This window comes from Malurus melanocephalus, unplaced genomic scaffold (assembly GCF_030028575.1).
Source record: "Malurus melanocephalus ecotype Western Australia unplaced genomic scaffold, MMel_1.1 scaffold_337, whole genome shotgun sequence".
NCBI lineage: Eukaryota > Metazoa > Chordata > Aves > Passeriformes > Maluridae > Malurus > Malurus melanocephalus.
Window position 1 is genome coordinate 689497 of NW_026623569.1, and position 27116 is coordinate 716612.

Below are 27116 nucleotides of genomic sequence, written 5' to 3' on the forward strand. Positions count from 1 at the left end.
GCGACCTTGCTGTGAGGAAAAAAAAACTGGCTTTTTTTAAGGACTGGACTGAAATGATTAAGAAGAAGATGTTGTTCTGCGGGGAGGGAGAGGTGCCCCCGCTCAAGCAAATGAAGCTGTGCTCTGCCAGGAGGTTTGTGATAGTCGGTCTCACGCTGCAAAAACAATGCAGTCTGGCCTCGAAGGACATTTTTTTTTTCTCTTCTCCYATGAGGTAAAAGAAATTCTTTTCCCTGCCATTAGCAGTTTACACTGACTGTTTCTCRGAAAGGACACYTCCCACAGCTGGAGCTGTAAGAATGTTTTCTCCTACAACGCTTGGACAACAGCTGAGTGTTTTGATCTGTGTTAGACTTTCATTCCTGCCCCCCTTTGTGTGAGGGACAACATAGGGGGGAGTGGAGAGGGATGGGACTTGAAAAAAAAGAGACGGGTCCCCCCGGAAAGAATAACAAGAGTCTTAAATTGTCTATTTTATTTTTTCTTCTCCTTGTAAATTTATCCCTATCTCAGTTTTCCCTCCCAGTGTCGTAGCATTCTTAACAGTGTGTAGTAATAAATCTATTTTGCAACTTAAGTTGTGCAGCCTGTCTGACTATCTTTGTGGAGAACATAGGTATCTTTCTCCCAATTATGTTTATCTCAGAGCCATAAATTCTCGGGTTAATTGGGTTTTTGCTCTCGCTCTCCCTTCTCCGTCTCCGGTGGGGGGGAAGGGAGGGAACGTCGTGGGTACAGTTTTTTTGGCTTTTTCAGCACAGTTCAAACCACAACAAGARGTCAGAGCTTATTAGCAATAATGAAAAGAAAAAGGCAATTTTTTCATCAGTCTAGTGTCCCTCTCTGAAACTTTTCCAATTCTCTAGTTCTTTTACTCTCTCACCATTTTTGTAAACATAAATTATGGAATCATCCTATCATAGGTCAGTGTCTCAGCCTACATGCTTCAATTTGTTTACCAGTGAAAACTAAATGCTTCAAGTGCATAGAGTTCTGTACTTTGCATTGGAAAAAGAAACTGGAGAGCAAAGAAAATGAGTCACAATTTTTTTCATATGAAACTGACAAAATGAGGAATAGGAAGAGTAATTATCCARGTTGAAATCTGTTTTCTTGAGACACACTTTTAAGACTGGAAGTTTACAGGTCTTTACTTTCACATCTGTAACCGCCATTCTACTCTTCTCAGCGACAGTTTTACAACAGCTCAGAAAAATAGCCATACACCTATATACCAAGAAAAAAATAAATGGATAGGAAAACAAAACATACACAGATTTTCAGAATTTTGTCCTGATACACAAGATCTAATTATGAAATTTCAACAGCATCCCTTTCCTTTAATTCCATTTCATTAACCACTTCATTGCATAATTCCTTTAGCAGTTGAAAATAAGCTATAAAAAATGGGCTGCCAGACCAAGAAACATCCCTAATTATTCCCATAATTTGCATTCTTAATTTAGAAACAAAAATAGAGGTGCAGTATTACTGAAAATGAATTACCGAGTGAGAATCTTTCTACAGACTTGCAATTTTTCTCCCTTAGACCTCACCCTTAAAACTATCTCTGCTCCTTCTCCACAAACATTTCTACCACCTTAAATGGCAAAAGCCAGTACATTCCTTAGCTAAAGTAGATCTGTGTGCCTGCTCAACAGTCAGCAAGCTGCTAACATGTTTCTACGTTTTGTCTGCTTACCCCTTCACAGAGGTACTAACCAGGACTCCATCCCCTACCAAACATTAACTTTGATTAAACTTTCGGAGACTCATCTGTCTTTAATATTTCTATATCAAATTTGGGTAAGAAGTTAAGATTCAAAAAGTTGCTGATGAAAAGAAGCTAGGACAGGAAAGAGCAAGGACACAGAGGAGACAAAGAGGATAATAACGAAAATCTAATGAGCAAGAAAATACTAAGCAACATCTTCATAAGTTTCAGCAAGCTAAAAATGACAGTACAAAACAAAGTTCTAAGAGAAGAAGAAAAAAAATTAGTTTTTAAGAATTCCTCAGAGCAAAAGAGCACTTCAGTGTTCTTTTTTTTTGCAATAATACTGTAGAAACATAAAAGTCACACAACATTAAGTAATAAAACAGTAGGTGAATCAAGAAYAATGCTTCTCACTTTCCTGCAGGTTTGTCCTTCAAACATCTTACATACGGAAATATTGAAAATACTACCTTGAGCTAGTCTTTCAAGACGTTTCCCATGCTCTGGAGGAATAGCATACCTAAAATTCACAGAAACAAAAAGATTAAATGCTGAAAGAAAAATATTAAATGCTTAAAGACATAATTACTACAAAAGACATCATTCATGTATGATAAATGCATGATACAGAAGCGAAAAATATTGAAGACTGAAAAATTATACAGAAAAAAAATATACCAACATCTAAGGAAAAAAACACAGATATTGGGTTTGGGGGGGAAGGGGCTTGAGAAAAAGAATCAGATTATTTCTAGTTTAAACATTAGGTAGTTCAAAAATGCTATATTGATTATATAAAGTCATGTACACTGAAAACACTTGATATTATTATATCACCACAGTTTAAAAAGAAACACATCCTTTAATTTTCCAAGTGAAATAAAAAAAAGGTAAAATAAGGCTAATTTAAAACAAGTTTAATTTCTTCAAATTTTAATATGTTTCACAAGACACAAAGGTTCAACAGAAAAATATGAGCATTAAACATATCTATTTTTTCCTATAGCAAAAGCTGTGGAATAAAAGGGTTACTTGCCCTTGTAGAGTCATTACAATTAGAGTTTTAAATTATTGAAGAATTGTACATATCTTAGAATCCCACTGTTCTTAAAACAATCTATTTCTTTTTAAGATTCCATATGCTATCTGCCACAACTCAGCAAAAATACAAAAGAATTGGAATAAACCTCATATTAATTTAATGTTTATTGCAGCCAAAAAATAGAAAACTATAGAAAAGCTGTTTCATTTCTGCTTTTCTTTGTTATTAACATATTTACTRCACTTCATAGATTTACTGTACATTTTAATCAGGATTTATCACTGGTTTTAACTGCTTTAATATGTGATATAATAGGCTTTTGCTTCAGTTTAATGTTGCAATAACACTGGATTGATTCTTTTCTATTAAAAAAATGGTTCACAGAAGAAGAAAATGTATATTCAGCTGTATAAGATAGTCCAAATCCACAYTGTTAAACTAAGTAAACACAGAGCCTTTTACTACACTGCGAACGCRTTTCATTCATCATCCCTGGAAAGTCAGAAAAATAAGCAATAAACATCCCACTACCTCAAGCTGTCATTTGCATGTGAACTACAATTTCACTCCACTGCAACTGCAACACCTGCATAGAAGGAAGGCCACTACAGAAGTCAGTGCTCTGTAAGCAAAACATATGTGTACTGACAGCAAAACATAGGTGTACTGACTGGTACTAAACAAGGAGACCTTCAGCTTATTAAGCTCAATACTTGCAGTTTTAATCAGAATTTCAATGTCTCTCAAAAATGCATTTTATTTCTCTCCATCTGCACTTCCAAAGTGCTTGTGTCTGTTTTCCATTCCATATTACACATGCACCATTGTATCCATATTAATCGAAATTACTTTTGCCATCCTTTACACTCCAGTAAAGTGCTATGTATAGCATTATTTACTATACTATGTATCTTTAAATACACAACTCCATAAAGAAAAACATGAACAGATACTGCTAATGTCTAATGTGCTTTGCTTTACTTGACTCTAATTGAACTGGTATTCAGTTCAATATGTTAATTCCCAAATTAAAGTTCATGTTCATCAAAGTTCATGTTATACCATTTAATAATAATATGGAGCCACGTGCTTCCATTTGTACACATAAATTTGTCAATATTACAAAAATATAAAAAAAACAAACGTGAACTAAGCTCTCAGGAAGTCTTTTGGAAAGATAAGACAGCATTATTTTACTAATCTAAATTTTAAAAAGCATTACAATCCAATCAATGCAAGTTTTTCATCATAGTCTTCACTTGGGTTGTGTGGTAACATCTGCTACTCAATCCTTTACTTTTTCCCACTGTTGCAATTGCTTGTTCCTCACAACTAAGACAAGGACTAAGGAATGGAGACAGACCACCCTTTGTAGTATTACAAAATAGAGTCCCAAAGTCGTTCTGAAGACAGTTCAGGGTTGGATCCCAACACAATTTATTAGAAAATRGAGTTTAGTACATGCACACCTGCCTTGCATAACAAGCCAAATTACAGTGACATGAATCTTGCCTGATTATTGGTCTACTGCACATGAAACAAAAAGCTCCCAAACTCAAACAACCAAGACAGAGAAAAAAAACTATTCACTCYTAGTCTCAACAGCTAGCTTAAATGAGTATTTGAGCAGTTAAAAGCTTCTAAAAAATTAGTTTCAGCCCAGCTTTCTTCTGTGCAGCTTTTTTTTTAGCCACTCACTCAAAAGCCACTAACATTTCTTTGACTTCTCATATATTCAGGTCAAGTCCAGCCACCGCTAAAGGAAACATAATGGACATTAAATGGTAAGTCACTAAATCACTAAGAGGCCAAAACAGTGTCTCTTGGATAACAAGCAAATTAACAGACAAAAAGGCAAGAAAAGACAAAAAGAGGAAATGTTGATGCTAACTTGATGCTTGATCATCATTTTATTAATTCACAAAGAAATACTTGGTAAAATATGAAGTCATTGTTCACTGCTAGTAATAGTACAAGGACAGAAAAAATATGGTACATAGATTTGTTCAAAAACCTCGACTGAAATATGTGTGTCTTGGGTTGATTTTATGATAACACTCTATTCCTATACTCTGTCAGTTTGTGTGTGCAAAATGTGCTTGTACCTTTAAATGCGACCCAGAAGAAGGGGTAGGGGCGGCTGGGAAGGCAGTTAAAACCTGGGGCTGCAGCACGCGTTTTGCTGCTTTTGGAGCTCAGCTGGTGCTTCGAGAGCTCACCTCKCTGTGTGCAGGAGAGTTATATTATTGCCGCTTAGCTAGCTCTGGTTTGTTAGCCTGGGCAAATAGCTTTTCCTGGACTGCCACCTCCTCTGCAACTCCTGTGATTTTCTTCTAGAGCAATTCAGTGGCGCTTGGTTCGGAGAACTGGGATGCAAGCGCCGATCACCCGGGGGGTGGCGGAGAAATCCGCGGGCGCCACTCYATCTTGTCCTGGACTCCAGAAAAGCCAAGCCGGTGACAAAAAAGCACACCAAGCCATCTGTTTGATCCACACTGAGGAGAGGACTTCTACCAGGTTCTCACTGTTGCCTGAGTGGCCACGTGGACTTTTCTTTTGTCCTTTTTTTTCCCTAGGACAAGAGSCACGCCGCACCACGTGCCGAGCGGCTGTGGGGGGAGGGGACGGCATGCATTCCTGGACTTTTAAATATCCAACAGTTATTTATTTTTTTATCTGTGTCCTGTGGGCACCTTGTTTTGTTAATAAACTATATTTCTCTTCACATTCGCCCAAATATCTGTTTCATATTGGTGGGGAAAAATTATCAAACTTTTTCACTTGAGAGGAAATATTTATCCCATAACATTTCTCTCTGAAAACATTATCTCAAACCGAGACAAGGTCTTAGTTCACAAATCAAGGGTACTAGCAACACGATAATTACAAATAAGTAATAAATATGAAATTTAGTCATTAACTTGTAATTCTGTAACATTTTTATATATATCTTTTTAAGATTAATGCTTCAACGCTATTTCTCAGTATAACTTAATTGCATCAGAAACACCAAATCATTGCTTTATTGTTCAAAAACCACTCAGCCARCCATGATCACCAGAAAAGTAGCCTCTTCCATCCACCCAATCATTCTCAAGCCAGTGMCCAGATGCAGAATGTGAAACAATTTGAGTTCCATTCTTCCAAAGCCAGGTGCATCCACAGATAATTGTTAACAGCATTGGTTGCAAGCAAATTCGGTGTGATGCTAAATACTTAACCAAACTACTTCTCTAAACCTAATGTTAGATATAGACAAAGTAAAAGCAGCTGATGATTTTTCCTGCAGTATGGTATTTTTAAAATTCCAAAGATGCAAGCCCTCAAGATGTTGTTACAACTAAACATCTTCAGTTTTTTTTCAAAATGAACCATATTCTTTGGTTTTTTAATTGGCAMCAGACAACTTGCAACCTTCACATTGTAGCAAAATAATGCAACCAAATTCCAGGCAGTGAGTTCAGAATCACATGCTCCTTTTACCACCAACTGATTTACTCTATTATCTATTTAGGTATTTCATATTTATTATACATAAACCTGATAAATAACCTTGTTTAATATAAGCAAATTTAGATTTCATAAATTTAATTTAGGAAGTTAATATATTTTTTGTTTTCAGATGGAAAATCTGAAAGTCTGTTGCCACCTAAAAATTTTTCTGTTCAGTCGAAATATTTTAAGACACAAAATCCTCTTCCATAAGGGAAAAACAAAACAAACAAACAAAAGTTCTCCTTTTCGTATAATCCCTCAGCAAAGTTCCTCCACTTCGTGAAGAACACTGAACCCTTCAAATGATTGCTCTGTTTCCAGCACAATAACCCATCCAGGCTGCTGACAAACCACTATACTATTGGATTATAGATACCTTTTTACAATCAGAATGCCTATTTGATTAGTTATCTCTGTGACTCATAATATTTCCAATGTTTATGATGATTTTCAGTAAGAAGTATGACCACCCTCATGGAAACTTTATACATTATTCCCACTTCGGTCATACAGGTTTGCTTTCTCTGTAATTTTCTGTGTCTGTTTTGTTTCCTAGACACAGAACCTAACTAGAAAACATGTCAATTCTGTCAGTGGTATGCAGAACATGTGCAAAGGTACAAGACTCTTCCATTTGTGAACACTGCATCACCTGGCCAGATTCTGACTAATTTTTGCCAGCTGCTGATCTCACTGAAAGATCTATTAATCCTTCCCCAGAAGGCCCTGTAAGGAACTGAGTTTTCTAAATCCATTTACCTTATTGTCATTTGTTCTCAAATCCTTTAGCATTAGTCACCTTTCTAGTCTACACTAACATTTGTCTATTACTAATATCAGAATGCCATCCATTTTTATTCCATCATATTCATAACCCAGTTATTATTTCCCCTGCTACTGGGATTCCATCATACGCAKAGCCCCATTACTATTTCCCCTGCTGGGATTAAAAATCTGAACGCCTTCACATGAAATGTTTTAAAGACTTCCACACCCCCTACTGTGTAACTACTTACTTTCCTGATTTTTCCACCTCATTAAATAAGATGAAAAGGTGTTGGTACACATTCTACACTGGCAAATCCAGAAAAACAGATTTTGGCATGGCAATCAGGTAACAGTAATGTTGCTCATGGTATAAATTTTAGGAAACCCAGAGATCAAATTTCTTGCCATTCTATATCCACTGCAATCATGAAAAGAATTCCTGAACCTAAATCCCTGCTTTACTTTGAGTGTCATAGATTTATTTCCTCCTACAATCTAAATAAGCTGTCAAGTCTAGTCTCACTCTCCCAATCCATCTAATTTTGGCTGTCTAAGCATTCTCTCTTCAACAATTTGGTCTCTTTGCCTTGACATTCATTGAAAGCATGGAACATCTCATCTTTCTGTAGTATATATTCCTTTTTACTTTATGACTGACCAACCCTGCAAGGCATCTTCTGATTTATGAAATACATTACTAAACAGGAGGGGGTTTTAGCATAATCTATTATGTCTTGTCATTTCAGGTCTTCAGAAAAGCTATGACGCAAAGACCAGATGGATGTCACAGAAAACATAGAAATTGATACATAAATTACTGTTTGCATTTACTGCAAGTTTTCACAAGTTTCACTTACAAGGGAAARCAAAAAAGTAGTTCTTCATGCAGAAAAGAATTCAGGCCTCCACCATCAGATATGAAAGGTGAACAAAATGAGCTCAATATTTTAAAACATTACTTCCTAAAGTAAAATAACTTATTCTCTATACATCTGTTCTTCTTTAAAATAAAATCGAGAAAAAATTGTCCTACTATTATTATATTTGAAATACCTATGGTACCATGAAAATAATTACTTTCTGCCTGCTTAAGAAATACTTTCACATATTCATTATTATTCTTCAAGATTTATATCATCTCAACACTGAAAAAATTCAACACAGCTCTTTTTCACAAGTCAGGTAATCAAAACAAAGAGTAAGTCTTGCTTTCACATACTTAATAAAGCCAGAATTAATTTCAAAAATGTAAGTATCTTATTCATTTTTTAAAATTTATAATGCGAATTGAAGCATTAACTGTATTTATGTAACTATCTAAGGCTATAGTACATATTTTAATAGTATAATATTTATGCTAGTAACAAAAATCTGGGCTATGCTAGGCATTAACTTCCAATGGTTAGTAGTTTAATAGTAAACATTAACACTTTAATAGTTTAACATAACAAAATTACTCAAATTATTACACAAAACAAAAACAAGTTATCTTTAGTCCAGACCTATACCTCTGAAACAGTAATTACAATARAAGATAATATTTAACCAGAAATGCCAGAATGAAGAAATCTTTAATGCTAGTATACTGTTTACAAATACCATTACAAAATACATCARTATCAAGAGATAACTGAATAAGTAGATCACCAATCACACCAATGGCTTGTCTTGCTAATAAAACTTTTTCTAAGAAACTGTGATGTAAAATGAGGTAGCATCTTCAAGGTACCTTTCCCCTCTGAATGCAAAGACAAAATTACAGTAAAAATTCTTGCCTAATACAAGTAATTTTAAGTCTCTTTCCAGCAAATCTTTCCCCACCATACCCCAATCTCTTCTGCCCTTAAATTATTGTGTTTCAGAGCTTCTAAGTTCCTTCTTCTGCTTCAAATTACTTCCTCTTTAGTATATTTTTGCAAATTTAAGGAAAATCTATAAAATGAACACACATATTACACAAATATATACACAAAAACAGAAACAGCTGTAATCCTGATTTTGTAAATTGTTACCAGACACACTTCTCCCCTGTGTTACATATGAGGCAGTCAATGAAGGAATCAATATACATAACACAGAACTCCAGACTTCTTGGCATAGCTCTTGAAAGTGAAAGTGCAGAGTATAAAAGGTAATGCAAGTTAACCTATGTGTAAACACTGCAGAAAGCTTCAAATTCTATAAAGACTGCTAGCGCAGTTAGACTTAGCTGCTACCCAAAAGCTCTCACTGTGGCTTTCAGACGGAAGTGGTTGTTCTTTAACAATTCAGAGAAAATACGCTGCATGTCAGTTCTCCACAAGACAAATGTGTCTGTCTTGAAAAACCTCATGTACACCCAGTAAAACCAGAGAACATGTATTACTACTGTGTATCTCAGGTTATTTGGTTCCACTAAGGATGCTTTGTCAAATCAGTTAAATTGAAGAGCAGACAACCTCTTTATTATCTTGTATCACAAGATTCAGCTTATGCCCCACTTTCTTGAAGAAAACATTACACTAATAACACATCAACACATGGCACATTGTACTGGTAAATGAACAGCTTTAGCATTAATTATTGCAGCATTCCTCCAGTAAAAGTCACATGTATAACATCAAATAAATCATTAGCTGCCTTTCACTCAACTTTCTTATAATGCTGGATTTCTTAAAAATATGGGCCCATGTGGTACAGAAAATGAATTCATATCCACCACTATTTCTTCAAAATATGAAGAGGCCAGTGTTTAATGACTTTGTTCATAAAAGGCACAAACAAGTATTGTAAGCTAGAAAAGCATTTATCTTAACAACTCCTTCAAAAATATTTATGGAGAAGCTTTCATAGCTTCTTCCCATTGCGTCTAACGAGTTCAGCGTTTAAGTAAATGTCTCTACTATCTGAAATTTCAAGATGCACAGTTTTTCTTCAAAGAGCACTTTAAAAATTCCTAAGAAGCATAAAACAACTTTATACAATCATCCTATTACTTACATTTCTCCGATCATCTTGGTATTTCAGAATTATCCATCTTTAYATCCACTTTTTAAAAAGGTATTGATCTTATGGCTAACAAGGCTTTCTGTATGTCTACTTCTATTAAAGCAGCAATTTCACATGTCTATAATTTATCAATTTCAAATATAGACCTGCATTACTATAGTAGGTGGTATTCACCTTCTCCACCCTAACCCAAGAGATCCATTACATAAGCAAAGCAGGTAAACATAAAGGGATGACCTAAGAAAGAGCATCTGAACAATTTACCACAGTCACAAGTATAAATACATAATACTATTTGAATTTTGTATGGGTATAAAAATAAACAATAATGTTTTATGGAAATACAAGCTTCACATTTTCTGTCCAACTTTGGATGACTAGAAACTGCCAGAATTGAACTACACATAACTTATTTTTTACRTATCTTCCTACGGATTTCACATTCTCTTCACAGGTATTTTGACAAAAAAAAATATGAACAAACAGAATATATTCTTCTTATATACTTAGGATACATGTATATCACAATGTACTATACCAACCTCTATGAAGGCTGTTCAACCAAAAATCTAAGATTATGRATAAAGGATAGCAGAAGTTTAATATGCAGGAAGTACTTTTAGCAAGGGATCTTACTTCCTAYTGTCCAGCTGCAGAGAATATTACTCTGATTCAAGCAGCTAAATGCATGTCTAATACAAAATATGGTAGGTAGTCCCAAAGAGCAAGAGAACCGAAGAAACTGATTTCAAAGAGCTATTTCAGAAGTTCCTCAAATAGTCTTGGGGTTCCCAACCTATTAAGCTTCTCATGTCGTATCTTCAAAATATCTTTTTTATATTCAAAATATATCTTCAAAATATCTTTCTGCTGAACTCAAATAAGCCTCATGTGTTTATCTGTCTTTTCCTTAAAAGTCAAAGAATATATTGTTGTGATTTCACAGCATTCTGGGCTTTAAAAAACCATCACAAAACTACTATCTTAGCTTTTTAGTAAAGTTTACCATTGTGAAGCAATCATAACCCATCTGTTTGGTTTAGTCATCTGAAATAAACAGATATCATCTTAAAAAATTTAACTTGCCATGACTTTGGCTCCCCGAAATGAAGATAATTAATACTGTAGAGATCCATGTCTTCAGTGTGCCATGCAAATGTTGTTTTCCACATGCCAAAATAGAGATACGGCGTATTTACACCCTCAATAGAAATTCCACACTCTTCTCCAACAACATCCAATATTGTATTAAGATGGGCAATATTCCATTCCTCAATACCCTGGAAAAGATACATAATAAATATATTATTAAGCTTATAACACAATGCAATTTTATATAATAGTCCCAGTCAAAAATACACACTTGACCTAGCCTTTCAAAAGACTGTATGTTCATACATATTTGTAAGCACTTTAGAAGACCATTGAAGTAACTTGAGGGAAAATTCCCTTAATCTTAAAAAGTATTAGATCAGGCTGTAAGTCTGAGATATTCAGAGCAGAGAACATAGCAAGTTCCTATCTGGTTTACGCTTTTACATCAAGTGTAATGTGGATTGACACACCCTATACAACAGAAATAATAGCTGCAGACAAAACYTTTCATGAGTGGAAAGCTGGAAGCCACTAAGTTTCACTGGGCCTATCTATGCTTTTATATTCTTTACAAAGTARTACCGAATAGTATGAAAAAGTGATTTAAAAAATTATTTTACATGTATAAATGTACTATTTCTCTGAAATGTATAAAAACTGAAATGATTACTTCACTTCAGATGTATTTCTAATCATAATGATATACTGCATAAGAAATACACCAAAAAACTAAATGTATTGATTTCACGGGATTTAAGCTGTTTCCTTATCTTATTGTCCATAAAATTTGTATATTAAAAGTCATTCAGAAAGCAATACATGTAGTTTTAGATTCAACTGCTAAGTGCAATTCTAATTTCAGGTAATACCGCATGTAAGAGACAGTATAACCAAGATCAAAGCTACAAAACTGAAGAGAAAAAAATTAGACTTCATTATAACAGCAATTATTAGCACCTCCAGGGAAGACATTAGCCGGTGCTCAAGCAGTCAGAAAAACAAGAAATATAATCAAAACTACTAAAAACTCAATTCACACAAGTTTTATTGGGAAGACAGCCTCTAAGTACACCCTTAACCATGAGCTGCTGTGCTCAACATCCGTTACTGAACCTACAGTTCTGGTAATTTTACTGGGGAACAAASTGATGGCAGACTGCAGCCCTGGTGCAGCTGATTAAGACTAGCAACATGATAATATTTAATAGTTGGATAGCTGCAGTAGTAAGAATACAGATAAAAGCACAAGAAGTAATGAAAATTCAGTAGTCTCAGTTTTCATGTCATTGTTTTCCGATATTTTCATGTCAAACATTTGTTATTTATGAAGCAGCTAGAAATGACAAGAACGTAATGTCTATATGAAGTTCAGAGTTCTCACTGAACAAGCACTTCTGACTGCCTGCTATGACTATTCCACTTAATAAGAAATACTATTTTCAAGTTATTTGGATTTTTACAAAGGAATAAAGGATGTTTACAGAACGATTTCATCTCAGACAGCAATTTTGTTCTTTTAAAATGGAAGCCCCCAGGTTTGATGCATTTGTGAAACATAGAGGCACTTGAAATTTAAAAGATAAAAAAGAAAATTAATATCCTCATAAAATATAAAAAATATAAAAAACACCAATSTGAACTCAAACAGTATATGCTGGTAAAATCTGCACCTTTCAAATATTAACAGTGGCAGCAGCCAGTTAATACAGCTGTAAAATAAAAATTTTGACAACAAAATTTTAAAGTAGTAAGTCCTCAAATTAATTTACATATTCTATTTTTTTAATCACATGACATTTATCTCTGTTTACAAACTGTACATTTCATTTGGAGAAACAAATTAATAAGCTAACTAAGAACAATGACTCAACCACAGATATTTATATAGGATTAGAAGAAAACAATACTTGTAAAAATCAGCTGTTGATTTAGGCAGTTACTCCGATAGTGGCCAAAAATAGACCAGAAACAGTATAAGTACTGCAGCAATTTGCACGTGAAGGTTTATTCAGACAGAGGTGTTATCTTTCCATTTAACAGTATTCCATGGCCTTTTTACCAATGATTCATCCCATTCCAACCTTTCATCCATGTAAATTTCTAGCAACCCTAAAATCCTGAAATCTGTCTTCTACTAAGAATTAAGTAACAGTTAAGAGAATAATCCTTTTTTTTTAACAAAACAGCTCATCTTCTCTGTTAAGTCGTATCACCAGTCCTCAAACAAACTCCCAGTGATTTGTCCTCAAACAAAAGCAAATCCTACCACAGACACCAATCCTAGAACAAGTAACTTGCTTCAAAATACCAAACATATCAAATAAACAATCCACAACTTCTACACCCAAGACAGATGAGCTATTTCCTTTTCCTAAAGACTATTTTGGATGACTATTCTTAGCTCAAAAAGAAATGCTCACTGAAAGTGTCCAAAACACTAAAATCATACTGATTCAGTTCAATTCCTCCTACATTTCTTAGACTTAGAACAATAAATCAATTCCATATTTATGCCTAGATTGTTACAAGTAATTACTAAAAATTACTATTAAAGAGGTTACTTTACCTCACAGATCTCTCTTTTTTAATATACAAAACATCAAGTAAAATGTTTACATAATTTTAAAGTAACATACTGATTCTTATTTTTACAGTAGTTGTGTAACTGGTTTTAGACTTAGCAATTTCAACACACACTAAAAAGATCCCAGCTATAAAAGTGCTTTTTAATAGGTCATTATATAGCAATACTTCTCAAAGTTTAAGTATGTTTTCACAGGTTGTTATATTTAATAACCATTGTCAGAACCACAGTACATATATTACTTGACCATGACATGTATCTGTCAGTTTCTTACAAATACAAATACACATTGTAATCTATTCCATATYAGGAAAATACAAAATATTCTCCTCAGAATATCACAGTACTATCAGACTATAATTTCAAAGGAATATGTCAAGATACTATTTCTAATTTATCCAAATTTCTGATGGTAAAGAATACTTGTCATCATTAACAACCATACCACACAGTCCAATAACTAGAAGAATGTGTTACTTTTCAGCTGCTTTCCTTCTTTAAGACAACACACAGGCTTGAAACACCTTACCAGTTATGGTCATTGCTATGGACATAACACTCCACCCTGTATTTTCTTAGAGAAATAACATACATAAATTATGTACTTAGTAGCTAATACAGACAAACATTATTCCAATCTTCACTCATTTTGAAGGTGATTCAAATTTACTGCGAATTACTATCAAGAGTTTTTATCAACTCTTAACAGCCTTTTCATCTGCTTTTAATACAATGTGAAGACAAAGTGGGACACTTGATAAGCAATTCTCATCCAAGCACTTGCACACTTTTTTATGGAGCTGACCCATTGTTTTCCCAAAGACACAAAGAAAAGCATGTATCTCGGCACACTGGTAAAAAGTGACATTTAAGGTTGAAAGCAGTGACCTCTTTGCATGCAAGAATAAAATAGGCTTCAAGTGCAATAATTTTTTATTGTTTTTTTTAAGTACTTACGAAAGCGACATTATGCCATTCTTTTCATTTTACTTAAACCAGTCAACACTGTGATGAGCATGATTTCTGTATGCATATATTATTATACACAATCATTTTTCAGTGTTTAATTTTTCCTTTGATTATCTCACAGCCTCATTTCAATCTTAATCTGGCAAACAAGACATCAGTTGTGAAAGTAAGATTAAAAAGCCCTTATGACTGACTGCAACAACTCAAATAATACAGGAAAGTAAGAAACCTAATAAAGAGATAGAGTGAAAAAGAAAAGGACTAACATTACAGAAAAAATTATGTTTGAGTTACCCACTCCTCTCTCCATACAACCATTCACTCATATCAATGAGTATAAAAAACTACTGCCAGGCTTTTCCTGGCATTCAAAGCCATTAAAACACAAGAATGAAAGTGCTACAAACAAATCTCCACACCACAAACATACAGATTAGGAAATATAAAAACAATCTTAAGAGGGAGATTGTTTTTCACTATTTTCAAGGACGTAACCGTTGCTTTTGAAGCACCCTTTTGAAGGGTGGGCAAGAACATGCTTTGGAAMTCACATTAGAACTGTGAGAAATGGCTGCTCACATTGATCTCAATTATAAGTAGAGCAGAGAAAAAGGACATAATGGAATCATAGAATAATCTAGATTGGAAAACACCTTTGAGATCATCAAGAGCCATAATTAAGTTGGCTCTGCCAGGGCTAAACCACATCCCCAGGCACCCTATCTCTAGGTCTTTTAAATATGCCCAGGGATGGCAACACAGCTATTTCCCTGGACAAGCCTGCTCGAGTGGTTAGTACTAGTTCCTTTCCATGAAAAACCATTTCCTAAAATCCAAAGTAAACCTCACCACTGGCACAACTTGAAGCAGCTTCCTTTAATCCTGTCACTACCTAGGAGAAAATTCAAACCCCACTATAAATCTCTTTTCAAGCAGCTGTAGAAAGTTGTAAGGTCTACCCTGAACATCTTTTTCTCTAGGCTAAACAAACCCAGCTCCCTCAACTCTCATAGCACTAGTGCTCCAGATGCTTCACCAGCTCTGCTGTCCTTCCACAGACACACTTAAACATCTCAGCACTGGACACAGTATTCAAGGCATGACCTCACCAGTGTCGAGTACAAGGGGACAATCCCTGCCCTGGCCCTGCTGGCCACACTGTTGCTGATCCAGGCCAGGATGCCATTGGCCTTCTTGGCCACCTGGGCACACCCTGGCTCATGTTCAGCCGCTGTCACCAGCACCCCCAGGTCCTTTTCCTGTGGGCAGCTTTCCAGCCACTCTGCCCCAGGCTGTGGCATTGCCTCGGGTTGTTGTGACSCCAGGGCAGAACCCAGCACTTGGCCTTGTTAAGCTGTCCTTAGCCAAGTAGCCATCCTATCCAGATCCCTCTGCAAAGCCTCCCTACCCTCCACCAGAGCAACATCCCACCCAGCTTGATGGCCTCTGCAAACTGACTGAGAATGTATTCAATCCCTGCATCCAGATCATTGATCTAAAACAGGAYTGGCCACAATACTGAGCCCTGGAAACACTGCCTATGACCAGCACCCAGATGGATTTAACTCCATTCACCACCACCCACTGGGCCCAGCCATCCAGTTTTTAACCCAGCAAAGTGTAGCCCTGTCTCAACTTCATTCTGGAATTCTCCACCTGACTCCTGCTCTCTGCACATCTATCTGCCACTCCCACACAAGCAGCACAGGGAACAGAGAATGAAACGTGCTTTCAGTTCATCCCATTCTGTCTCTGCCGCTTCTTCCTCCTCACGAGAAAGTGTCCTCTCACTCCTGCTCTGCCCCATAGTGGGGTCCCCTTCCACAGTGGACAGTTTTCCACAAAGTTGTCCYTTATAGGTCTTTCACACTGGCTACAGCTCTTCACACACTGCCTCTAGTTTCTGTGTATCTCCTGTCAATGCCTGAGTTTTGTCAGAAGCTCATTCATACAGACCCCTGCCATTTTCACCTSACTTCCTGCTGGAAGGAGGACCACTCTTGAGCTTAGAGGAGGTGAAACACCAAGCAGCTTTTTAGGCCTCCTCTTTCATCCAGGGCCTTATCCATTGGGACTCTTCCAACAAAATCACTGAAGAGGGCAAACTGTGCTCCCCTGACAGTCAGGGCTGTCTTGCTTTCTGCCCTGACACCTCCGTTCAAGATCCTAGACCCACTATTTCACAGACACTACAAGCCAAAACTGCCCTCTCCATACCCACAGCAAATCCCTTCTTGTTTGTGAGAGGTGCAGCAGACAACTTCGRTCAGGGAAGTTGTTACTGATGCTCTCCACAGACTCTTGGATTACTGATGCCTGCTGCTGTCACATGGTCTCAGGTTTAGCTACAATTCAAATGCAATCCCTAATGCATCTAAAATCCAAACTCTACATATAATGTCAAGGTGCTGCTTTAAAATCAAGTTGGCTRCTCTGTCACAGATATAACAGGGAACTCAAGTACAGCTGTTGCTGGACTAGGTATCAAATTAGAGATGCACCTCCAATTCAGCAAAACCAAATGAACTGTCAGCTCACAATAACTGAACCAATCACTCTTTTATTACTAATCATGTATGTGCCCCAYAACTTACACATGGGAGAAGATAGGCATCAGGAATGGTCTTATCAGGAGAAATTAAAAGAAGAAAAATGGAAGCGGTATCTTTCAGACAGCAGCTGAGGACAGCGGTGAGAGAGACAAAACAATATTTATATGCGCTTCTTGCAAACTTGGCTTTTCTCTACAGAACAGCAGATGCCATTGTCAGCACTGAAGTAGGAGGTGTTCTATGACTCATTATAAACTTTAGATCAGTCACTTTTCTTTGGAACTTCTTTAGAAACCAGGAAGATTTTCCCCCTTTCCCCAGCAGCTCKATCAGTCCACCTAGGGATCACGCTTTTTCTTAAGTCACCTACATTGTCATTCTCCTACAAAGCATTTCCATTAAATGCAACAGCAATTACACTGCAAATTAACAAAGAATAGTACTACAAGCACACCTTCAACTATGTGCAATTTATTTTTTATAAAGCACACAGAGCACTTGTTTTCATAGATCATCTGAGTTCAAACACGTCAAACAACCATAAAGACATTTTAACAGATAACAGATTCTGGAATAATCTAAATACTGCAAGGGTAAACTGGAATCATTGGTGGTAGTTGTCAGACTACAAAGCATGCTTTGGTTTTTTACTTCTTTGTTTTGGTTGGGCAAGTTTTCTGTTTGTTTTTGTCGGGTCCCTTCCTGTTTCATGTAACACAGGCTTTAGAAAACTTTGCCCCATCTGCCAAACCCCTCAGAAATGGTCATCCACTGGTCTAAAAAAGCAAATACTACAAGATCTATGATCTCTCTGGCACAATGCTAGCAAGGTCTGGATTCCACAAAGTTTCTTAAATGACCTGAATAGTAAAAAAGCAAGGCTTCACCATGCTTCAGATATAAATGTCTCAATATAAAAATTACTATCCCCAAGTGGAAAAGAAAATGCAACTGCTAAAGTGAAGACCTGATTTACAGCACAGCAGGATTCCTCACTAATTTTAATGGCCCACATCCATGTATGAGTCATATTTTCCTTTGGTTCCTGGTGATTTTTTACCTGGAATTCTTTCATGTATTCAGCTTAAATGCAACATATAACACACAGTTTTCTACAAAATGTATTTCTGCATTAAGCATTTGTTTTGTGTCTAGCAAATAGGTTGCCATAATAAATTAATCCCACCATACTCTTTCTCCTGAATGCTGCCCAAAATGTCAGTGACTTGTATGCACCTCCTTTCCCCAAATAATGACCATCTGAAGGAAGCTGAATAAAGATAGGAGAACAACCTCCAATTTCAAACAGAATCAAAAAGATCCATTCTTAGCAATTTCTTCAAGCACTAAAACATGAAAAATACTAGTTGTGCAAGAACACCATCTGCTGGCCGAAAATTAACTGCGGCAAAATTATTCTGAGTGACTGTAGCATCACAGCATATTTTTGATCAATGGTGCAACTTTCTTACCAACACTTTGGTATCATAGTATATTCCTTCTTTTCCTCTATACACCAAGTGTGCTGTACATCAGTACCTGGCTATCATACTAAGCACTCAATCTGTTCACATTCCTTACTGTCAAGTCCCTTCAATAATATTTATCCTTTCTTATTCTTAAATAATACCCATTTTATCATAGGCATTAAGGTTTCTTTATTCTACCTTTAATTGCTTTCTTCTGAATGCAATTTTCAGTGCTTTGTTTCCTACTCCTATACACCTAACATTTGAGTTAGGATCTCTAAATGCAGCTTTTCTCACTTTCCTTCTTTGCTTTCTTTTTTACCTCCCTTCCATGTCTTTGCAAGAGTTAATTCCACAAGAAGGAAATCTCTGACGTTCTATTTGACCGGTGCTTACAAACTGGATATTACTGAGTTATTTTCTTTTCTTTGGAAATGTTGCTCATGCAAGAGTAAACTGAGATACTAAAGACCAAATTAAACACGATCAAAACAAAGTATACGTTTGTAAAACATTATGCCATAAGGCATTTCTGCCAACCATAAAGAAACATGAGAGAAGAAAAAGGGCAAGCTTCTGTTTCTTGAAACAATGCCTCATGTTGGTCTTCACAAAGCAACAGCCACCTAGATAGAATGCCTCTTCACAGAAACATTCCATATTAGAATCTTCAATTATTTTCTAAATGATTTCTTAAAGCAGCTATGTGGACACACAAGAGAATTTGAACTTGCTTTCTCTAAACAATAGACCATTGGACATTCTTTGCTATCTTTCAAAGATCACATAACTCAGTGCAAAAACTGAATTGTCTTCAGCCATATTGGCTGACTGCATTAATCTCTGAACAGTCTTCAATTTGTCTTTCATGGAAAAAAATTGTGAAATACCAGTAGAGCCTCAGACCATCTGCTACAGCAAAATCATACTTTTTTTTTTTTTAATGACTGGAGAAGGTAGTTACATAGAACATGAAATAACCCAGGAACTTCATGCACGGTACTTTCTTTTCAGTAAWGTTTGTCCTGTATTTTTTAAATCCCCAGATCCTTTCGGAAATGCTAAAATTTCTTCTCTTAGTCTCATTGCTTATATAATCCTTTCAAAATTTAGTTCCTGTACTTACTTACATAGCCTAATGGATAATAATGATTATTCTGTAATTCTTTGGATAATGAGATCTGTTTAAGAGGCCCTTTATTGTCCATGGAGATCTTGGCAAGTAACCAGCAAAATTAATTTCCTCAGGAAATTTTAATTTTGTCTGTTTTAATTGAAAGGTAAACAATATAAGTAAGCACATTTCCAGGAAACTACAGACATTCCAAGCATGTAGTATAGCTACCAATATTCCTCAGTGAAAGAGAGACACATAAAAGTATTCCATGTTTTAATTTTAAAGTAAAACTTAGTTAAAATATCTCTGAATTCCCACATACATACACAGGAAACATACGAACTAAAATGTCAATAAACAAATAAGTAGGAAGGAATCTCAGAGTTCTGGAGAGTTCAAAGTGAAGAAAGGGAAGAGTCTTATGATCAGGAAGAGTAGCAATATTCTACTGTCTAAGGACAGAACTGTCTGATTCTTGCAGATGTTGAGTTAATTTCAACCTTGCTTGGAGTCTTTAAAGTGAGTAACATAAAGATTTGAAAAGATAGATTCTCAGTCACAAAGCATGAGTGTATCCTCTAAGCACAATACCCTTTAACAGAGGGCTGGAAGGGATAAACTTCATAAAAAAACTATGCATACTTCATCATAAATGCTCCCATTGATATCTGCTCCATAAATTGGTGCCACAAAAGTCAAGTTCTTCCAGTATTTACGCTCCAGATCTTCATAGTCTACATATCTTGGAGTGCGGTATCTGCAGAGAAAGAGGTAGGCAAAGGTTCAGCACTGTCTTTCAATAACCACCTTTACAAAGGACCATGCTTCTGAACCTCCAAGCTGAATTCACTTTATTTCCAATGCCCTGAAACAGAGGAATTACCAGTTGTCCCAAATTCTGTTTCATGATTAACTCCATCATGGAAACCTCCTATCTGACAGCTACAGTAACTGAAGTCATCCACCTACCCATACAACATTGGCTTTAGTCTCTAGCAGCAAATCAGCCCATCTGCTGGCTGTCCTTAGTGAGCTACTCCCTTTTATTTCTCTTCCATTAAAAAAAAGACACATATGGAAAAGTCACACAATTAACAAGTATATATTGTTTTCCTACATCACTACCAGCTCTGCAAAGACTCAGAYACAGGTTTGGCACAAGCCTGTCTCACAATGTAAACTAACTCAGCCATGCATCAGCCCCCACAGGCAAAACCAGTATTTTCTTCTCTTCTTCTTTCCACCAAAAAACTTTTCAAGAAAACATGTTGTTTCCAGCACTGATACGGAAAATTCTACGATGCACAGAAAAGAAATATGTAAGGGAATATTTCTTTTTACTCCTTTGTAACAGCATGAGACACCATACTTACATGCTTAATGGTAAGTACATAATACACACATACATGTTTCAATACACTTACGAATATAATTTTGAAAGGTTACTCATGTAACCTTTCAAAATCTTCTGAGAGCACAACACAAGCACACTACCACAGAAATATCTATCAATAGGTTTCTCCCAGAATCCTTTGCAAGACCCCTCTACTTCCATATTTAGGTCTTGTTCCCCTCATTACTACAACTTTGAGAAATGAAGTTTCACAGTAGAACTGCCAGTGTGCTAAACTTGAAAAATTGGAAAGAAAATGCAAACATACAATACTTGAGTAGATCTACATCATGTAATAACTCCCAATAGAAACAAAAAAATAAACATAGCAAAGCACATTAACTAAAGCGTTCTCAGCAACAGAGAAATTGTTCCAGTTATTTCTCGTGATAGGTCCAGAAATCAGATTGTATTTTTTTTTGGCCCTGAGTAACAAGCACACATGAATTCCTTGATTACAGGATGTAGATTCATGAAAGCTCCAGAAAACAGATTGTATTTCTCTTTGGCCCTGAGTAACATGAATTCCTTGATTACAGGATGCAGATACGCCCCCATTTCCCAGAGGTCAAGCAGAGAAGCACTTTGTTTCAATGGTCAGCTCCAAAGGTCTAAACAAATAAAAGACAAAATGCATTACACTGAGTACACATGAYCCTTTTAAAGGCAACTATGATTTAATTTAATGTTCACACTCCTCTCTTGCCCAAAGGAAACAGATAACATCCTACTACTCAAGAAAAGAGTGTTTAAAAAACAATTCTTTTCCATTAAGGAACAGAATTATTTTTATTGGAGAACAGAGGCTCTCAGCTACTTGATAGTTTAAGAAATATAGACTCAGTAAGAATGTCATAGAAGGTTAAATGACACATTTTCTCAAGAGCAGTGACATATACTGGGAAAGACCTACAGCTAGTAAAAGACAGGAGGTCCTGCTCCCAAGAGTTCTAAATTTGCATATAAAATTAAGTTGCCATCTGATTTCAGTAAAAACTCTGAAAACTGAAACAAAAAACCCTTCCAAAATATGTTCCATGTTTGTGTTAACAAACACTATGATACATATTAAAACTTCCCACTATTTCTGCATTATTGAAATATTTCTGAATTATTGAAATATTTATATTTACTATATATCAATTTATTAGGGGATAATAAAATGTGAACTTTAAACATCTATGAAAAAGAATTATTAAAAACAACATCAGATACCATACAGGTCTTACGATTTACTCTCACCTCTAATACTTATTAAACAAATAATTTCAAGAGCTATAAAATAAATAGCTTCCCATCTCCAATTACTAGAGAAAGAATACTGTGTTCTTAACTCAATTTTGCACAAGTAATACATGTAGTCTTCTTTTAATTGGGGGGGGGTGGGGGGTGGAGAACAAAGATTGCCAGTTTTCCACGATCATGAAGGTATGGATACCATGCAACATTTGCTAAGGAGCCTCCTTAAAAGYTTTTCATGTCCTAGTTTTCCCTGATCTTGATGACAACTTCTCTTTTTACATCTAATTTCTTAATTAACCTATGAAAGAAACTTGCCTTCAAACTAAGGAAGTATTACCTTCCCTCATTCAAATATCTTATCTTTCTAAGATCCTTTGACTCACCTTTCAGAAACCACTTCCACTCAGTTTTGAGGAGACACTCAAGTAACATGTATGCTTTTGATGCAGCAAAAATGAGGGGTAAGAATTCCTTCTAACAATTCCCTCTTCTTGGAATGCTCAACAATTTCAGTACAATGCCTAGCCCTTCATGAACCCTTTCTTTCCGTCCCACAATAGCCATCTTGCCATTACCAGAAAGCAGATATTCACCAGATGCCTTTGAGCTCTCTTAAGATTAATGCAAACCTTCTGGATCAGTTATAAAAGATACTGGKTTTTTTTCAGAATTACATGATGATAGGCCATTCCAGCGTCTAGGAATTAAACTTTCAGAGGTGTAATTAAATTAAAACTCAGATACACATCTGTAGCATCTTAACTATTTTCTACATAAGCATCTTCTGGAACAGAAAGACAAAAGGTACACAGAAAGCATCATGTCTCCAGTTTTTCAGGTGTTCTCTTGCATGCTTTCAACACCATAAACACAAACAATATTCACATTATGGTACCCTTCCATACCTTGGGAGACAGGAAAAAAGGTTAAAAATTATCAGCTGCCTTGTACAATCCAAAAAAACAAAAATACGTGAAGGAAAGTATTTGTCTTACTAAGGAAGAGCACATACTTGTCACTGTTGGCTAGTTGTTTGAACTCCTTCACTGTCATTGGCTTTTTCTGAATGTTGTACTGCGTGAAAAGCCCAGACTGGCCAGTGACCATCTGTTGGATTGGAGCAGGAATCACCAAATCTTCAATATCATCATAGTGTTTTCTTGGCTTCCATTCCTTTGGTGGGATAACCTTTAAATTCAGGACACAAAACAGAACACCACAGTTGCGGTAACAATTTAAAACAACCTGGAAAAAATTAAAGGAACCGTTGAATATGCCTACATGACCAAAAAAACATTTGCTTACCAGCTGTTTCACACTAACTCATCATGTAGAAACCCATTCAAAATAGGCACAATATCACCTCAATTCAGAAACGGTTAATCACCAATCTACAGCAATTCAATTAAAGATAACTGTGAAAAAATACACATTTATAATAAACATGTAGACAATTTTTTTACAATCAGAAAGCCTTATAATTGACAAAACGTTTGCAATCTATGACATCATATATATTTAGTGTTAAAAAAAAGTTTGGATGTTGCATTGTGGGATATGGTTTAGAGGTGAACCTGTAGATGCTAGGTCAATAGTTGGATTCAATGATCTTAGATGTATTTTCTAAACCTAAAGAATCAAAGAGATAAAATTTTTATCCTTAATTAAAATAAAAATTCCTACAAAAACTTGAGTGTCACCTGTCTAAACATTATTTGGTATGAACAGTATGTACAACTCTATTTTTTTACTGAAGAGTGAAAAAAAAACTAGGTGTTTTAGAGATCTTTTGATTTCAGAATGTGTTCAGCATACTCCCCATTAAACTACAGGGTAAAACTCTGTCACAGTAAGAGTTTGCACTAATTTAGATACACTAGCTTTTGTAATTACATGATTTAATCCTCATAATTGAAGATTAAAGCTATGTGCAGATTAACCAATTGTAAAGTTAACACATTTATTTCAAATCCCACAGAATTATTCACAGTCCATGAAAACTCCTCAGCAGATTCTAAAGTGTTAGCAAAAGAAATCATTAAGAATTTCAAAGAAGCCTGTAGTCATACTAATGTTCTTTAACAGGCTGTGTAATTCTGAACATTCCTTGCATATATTATTTCAGCTGAAAACACATAGTTCTCTACATGTGAAACTATATCACTTTGAAAACAGAGCAACAGAAAATTTTTATACATGTTTTTTGGTCTGCTTTTGGTTTTGAACTTTTACTTCTCCAAAGGCTTAACGACATGTTTTTCAATCCAATCATTATTTTCATTCTTCTGCTATGTTCAAATCAAATTTCCACAAACACTGGATTGGAAACTTTTGAAGTATCTTACATCGAAGTAGGATAGCTCTTATAAACATGCAATTATCACAAGCAAACTACATTATTTGAATAACAAATTCACAMTTTAAAGGTACTGTGAGAGACTGAAATGTTATGGCTAGAGGCCTAAACACTGTTATGAAGGACTTTTTGCCCATTATGGCAAAACTGTATAAAGAAGCTGCGCCCACCTAAGCCCACTCCTCCCTGAACATGCCTCCTGAGGGGAAATTTGGACTGTGAATTAAACTGCCTAAGGGAATTTGAGATAAGATACTGTTGTTCAATTGACATGACTGTTCTGTTATCTCAGGTCTAGGGAGAAGTAAACAAGGCTAAGGAAGAAGAATGTGTCCACAAGAATGCCAACCCCAGATGATGTCCTGAAAATCATCTGTGGCTGGGTTCAGAGAGGAGGAGGCCATAGGCCACAGGCTCATCTGCTGAAGCCAAATTTGCACATACTCCCCCACAACCAAAGTGGGAGGAGGAGAGATTTTGGGTGTAGCAACCATCCTCCCTTACAAAAACTGGTTCAGTTGCAAATCCCCATCCCTGGATGGCTACACCCACAGGGCATTCACATGAGACACACGTGAGGAGGTGTCATAATCCACCAAAGACTCCACAGCACCCSCAAACTCATTCCTGAAGCCTTGTATCACATGCAATGCAAAAGGATGCAACAGATCTGGAACCTTCCAAGAGGGTTTTATGCCAAACTTGTCCCCTTCAAGGAGAGCTACCTGGTCCTACTAATCCATTGAATTCTGTGGTTTTTGCGGGATCGTCATTCCCAAGAAGGCAAAGATGTCGTCAGAATGCAGAGAGTGGTGATATTTTCTACTTAATCTGCCTCTCTGTCACTCTTTCTCTCTCTCATATTTACTGTTAAATAAAATCCATACTTTTGACTTCAGCATTATGGTCCCATTTGCACCTAAATTCAGGYAGAGGCATCTCTCTAATACTTTTAATAACCAGATCCCAACAASGTAGTCCTTATGCTACACAGCTAGGCTCTTTCTCTTACAAGCATTTCAGGATTCCATATCTAAGTATCCATTAGAGATTTCATATTGCATCTCTCCAAGAAAGTAACAAAATTCTGGAAGAGGTAGATGCTGGGATTATTTGCTACCTTTGGAAAACAATCACAAATGGGCAACTTGTAATGCTAATGTACTTACAGAGTGCAAAGAAATCCAATCAAGACTGTTAGTGCCAAAAGCACACAGCAAAAAACAAATACCAAGGCAAAGAAAACGTATCAGATAGTAACATACTTCCATAGCTAATGTTTTCATTTTACATGCAAAGAGGTGTTTTCATCCAGTTTTTACACATACACAACTTTCTGTTTTCCTCATTTCCTTCCCAGCTTCCATACAACTTCTGCTGTACATGAGCAAGTTTCAGTGCTGTTTGGTTTTAGAGAAAAAAATACTAATCCAATCATCTTGTGATTCCTACTTATTTCTTTCACAGAAATCTTAAATTATATGCACATTAACAAAATACAAAATGTTAGTTTGGAAGCAGAGAAGTCATGCATTCAGAATATATGCATTGAAATCAAATATGTGCTCAGAGATTTCCATTTTCATGATTATTAAGCATGAAGTTGTAGGTTTGGCTCAAATATATGAATACTGAAAAGCAAAATTTGCATTCTCTTATTTAGTTCAAGGTCAGCATGCTTTAAGCAATAAAAATATTTTGGTGAATACAGATTCAAAATATTCCCTTCCAGCTAACTGGAGTATGTTTATTATTGTTGTAATTAGAGTGCTGGTTAGAGAAGTCAATTCATTGGGGACCAATATGCAAAGAACCATTTTAAAAGAAGATAAAAATAGACTTCCTGCCCCAAAAAATTTGCATTTTCTAATGAAGACAAGGACAAGGACTGAAGACATTAATATGTCATGTTCAAAGCGACATGCAGCTAGCCAGTATAAGAGCTGGAAATAATGACTRAGATTTTACCACAGGCCTGTCCCACTGAAACCTTTTCATAACTCCTTTAGTAAAAATAATCTCTTCAAAGTCATGCAAGTTAAGATTTATTCAAAGGGAGCAACCAAGCTCAAACTCATCAATCAAGCCGTTGAACACTCAAATATGAAAAAGGAAAAACCTAAGGCAAGGCTTTCTCATTTACATATTTATTTATTTATCAAAGATCAGAAGCATATTTATACCATCTGSTATCATTTTGTGTAATATACATAGTTTTAGATAGGGATATCTTAGTTATACCAGTCAGTCTCCTGTATGAAGACTACACGTCAGTACTACTGAGATTAATGCAGAGTGCATTACCTACATGTATGCATCAGCACATGCA

At 35.9% G+C, this 27116-nt stretch overlaps 1 protein-coding gene across 3 annotated transcripts in view; it reads right to left on the reverse strand.

Moving 5' to 3' along the window:
• Positions 1 to 27116, reverse strand: part of KDM4C (lysine demethylase 4C) — a 247985-nt gene that overhangs the window by 205713 nt on the left and 15156 nt on the right. For all 3 annotated transcript variants that reach the window (XM_057377991.1, XM_057377992.1, XM_057377993.1), the window contains exons 3-6: positions 23444 to 23619; positions 20439 to 20553; positions 11097 to 11290; positions 2188 to 2237 (exon numbers count right to left, since the gene is read on the reverse strand). In XM_057377991.1, the coding sequence (XP_057233974.1) occupies positions 2188 to 2237; positions 11097 to 11290; positions 20439 to 20553; positions 23444 to 23619 (535 nt within the window). The remainder of the gene's footprint in view (positions 1 to 2187; positions 2238 to 11096; positions 11291 to 20438; positions 20554 to 23443; positions 23620 to 27116) is intronic.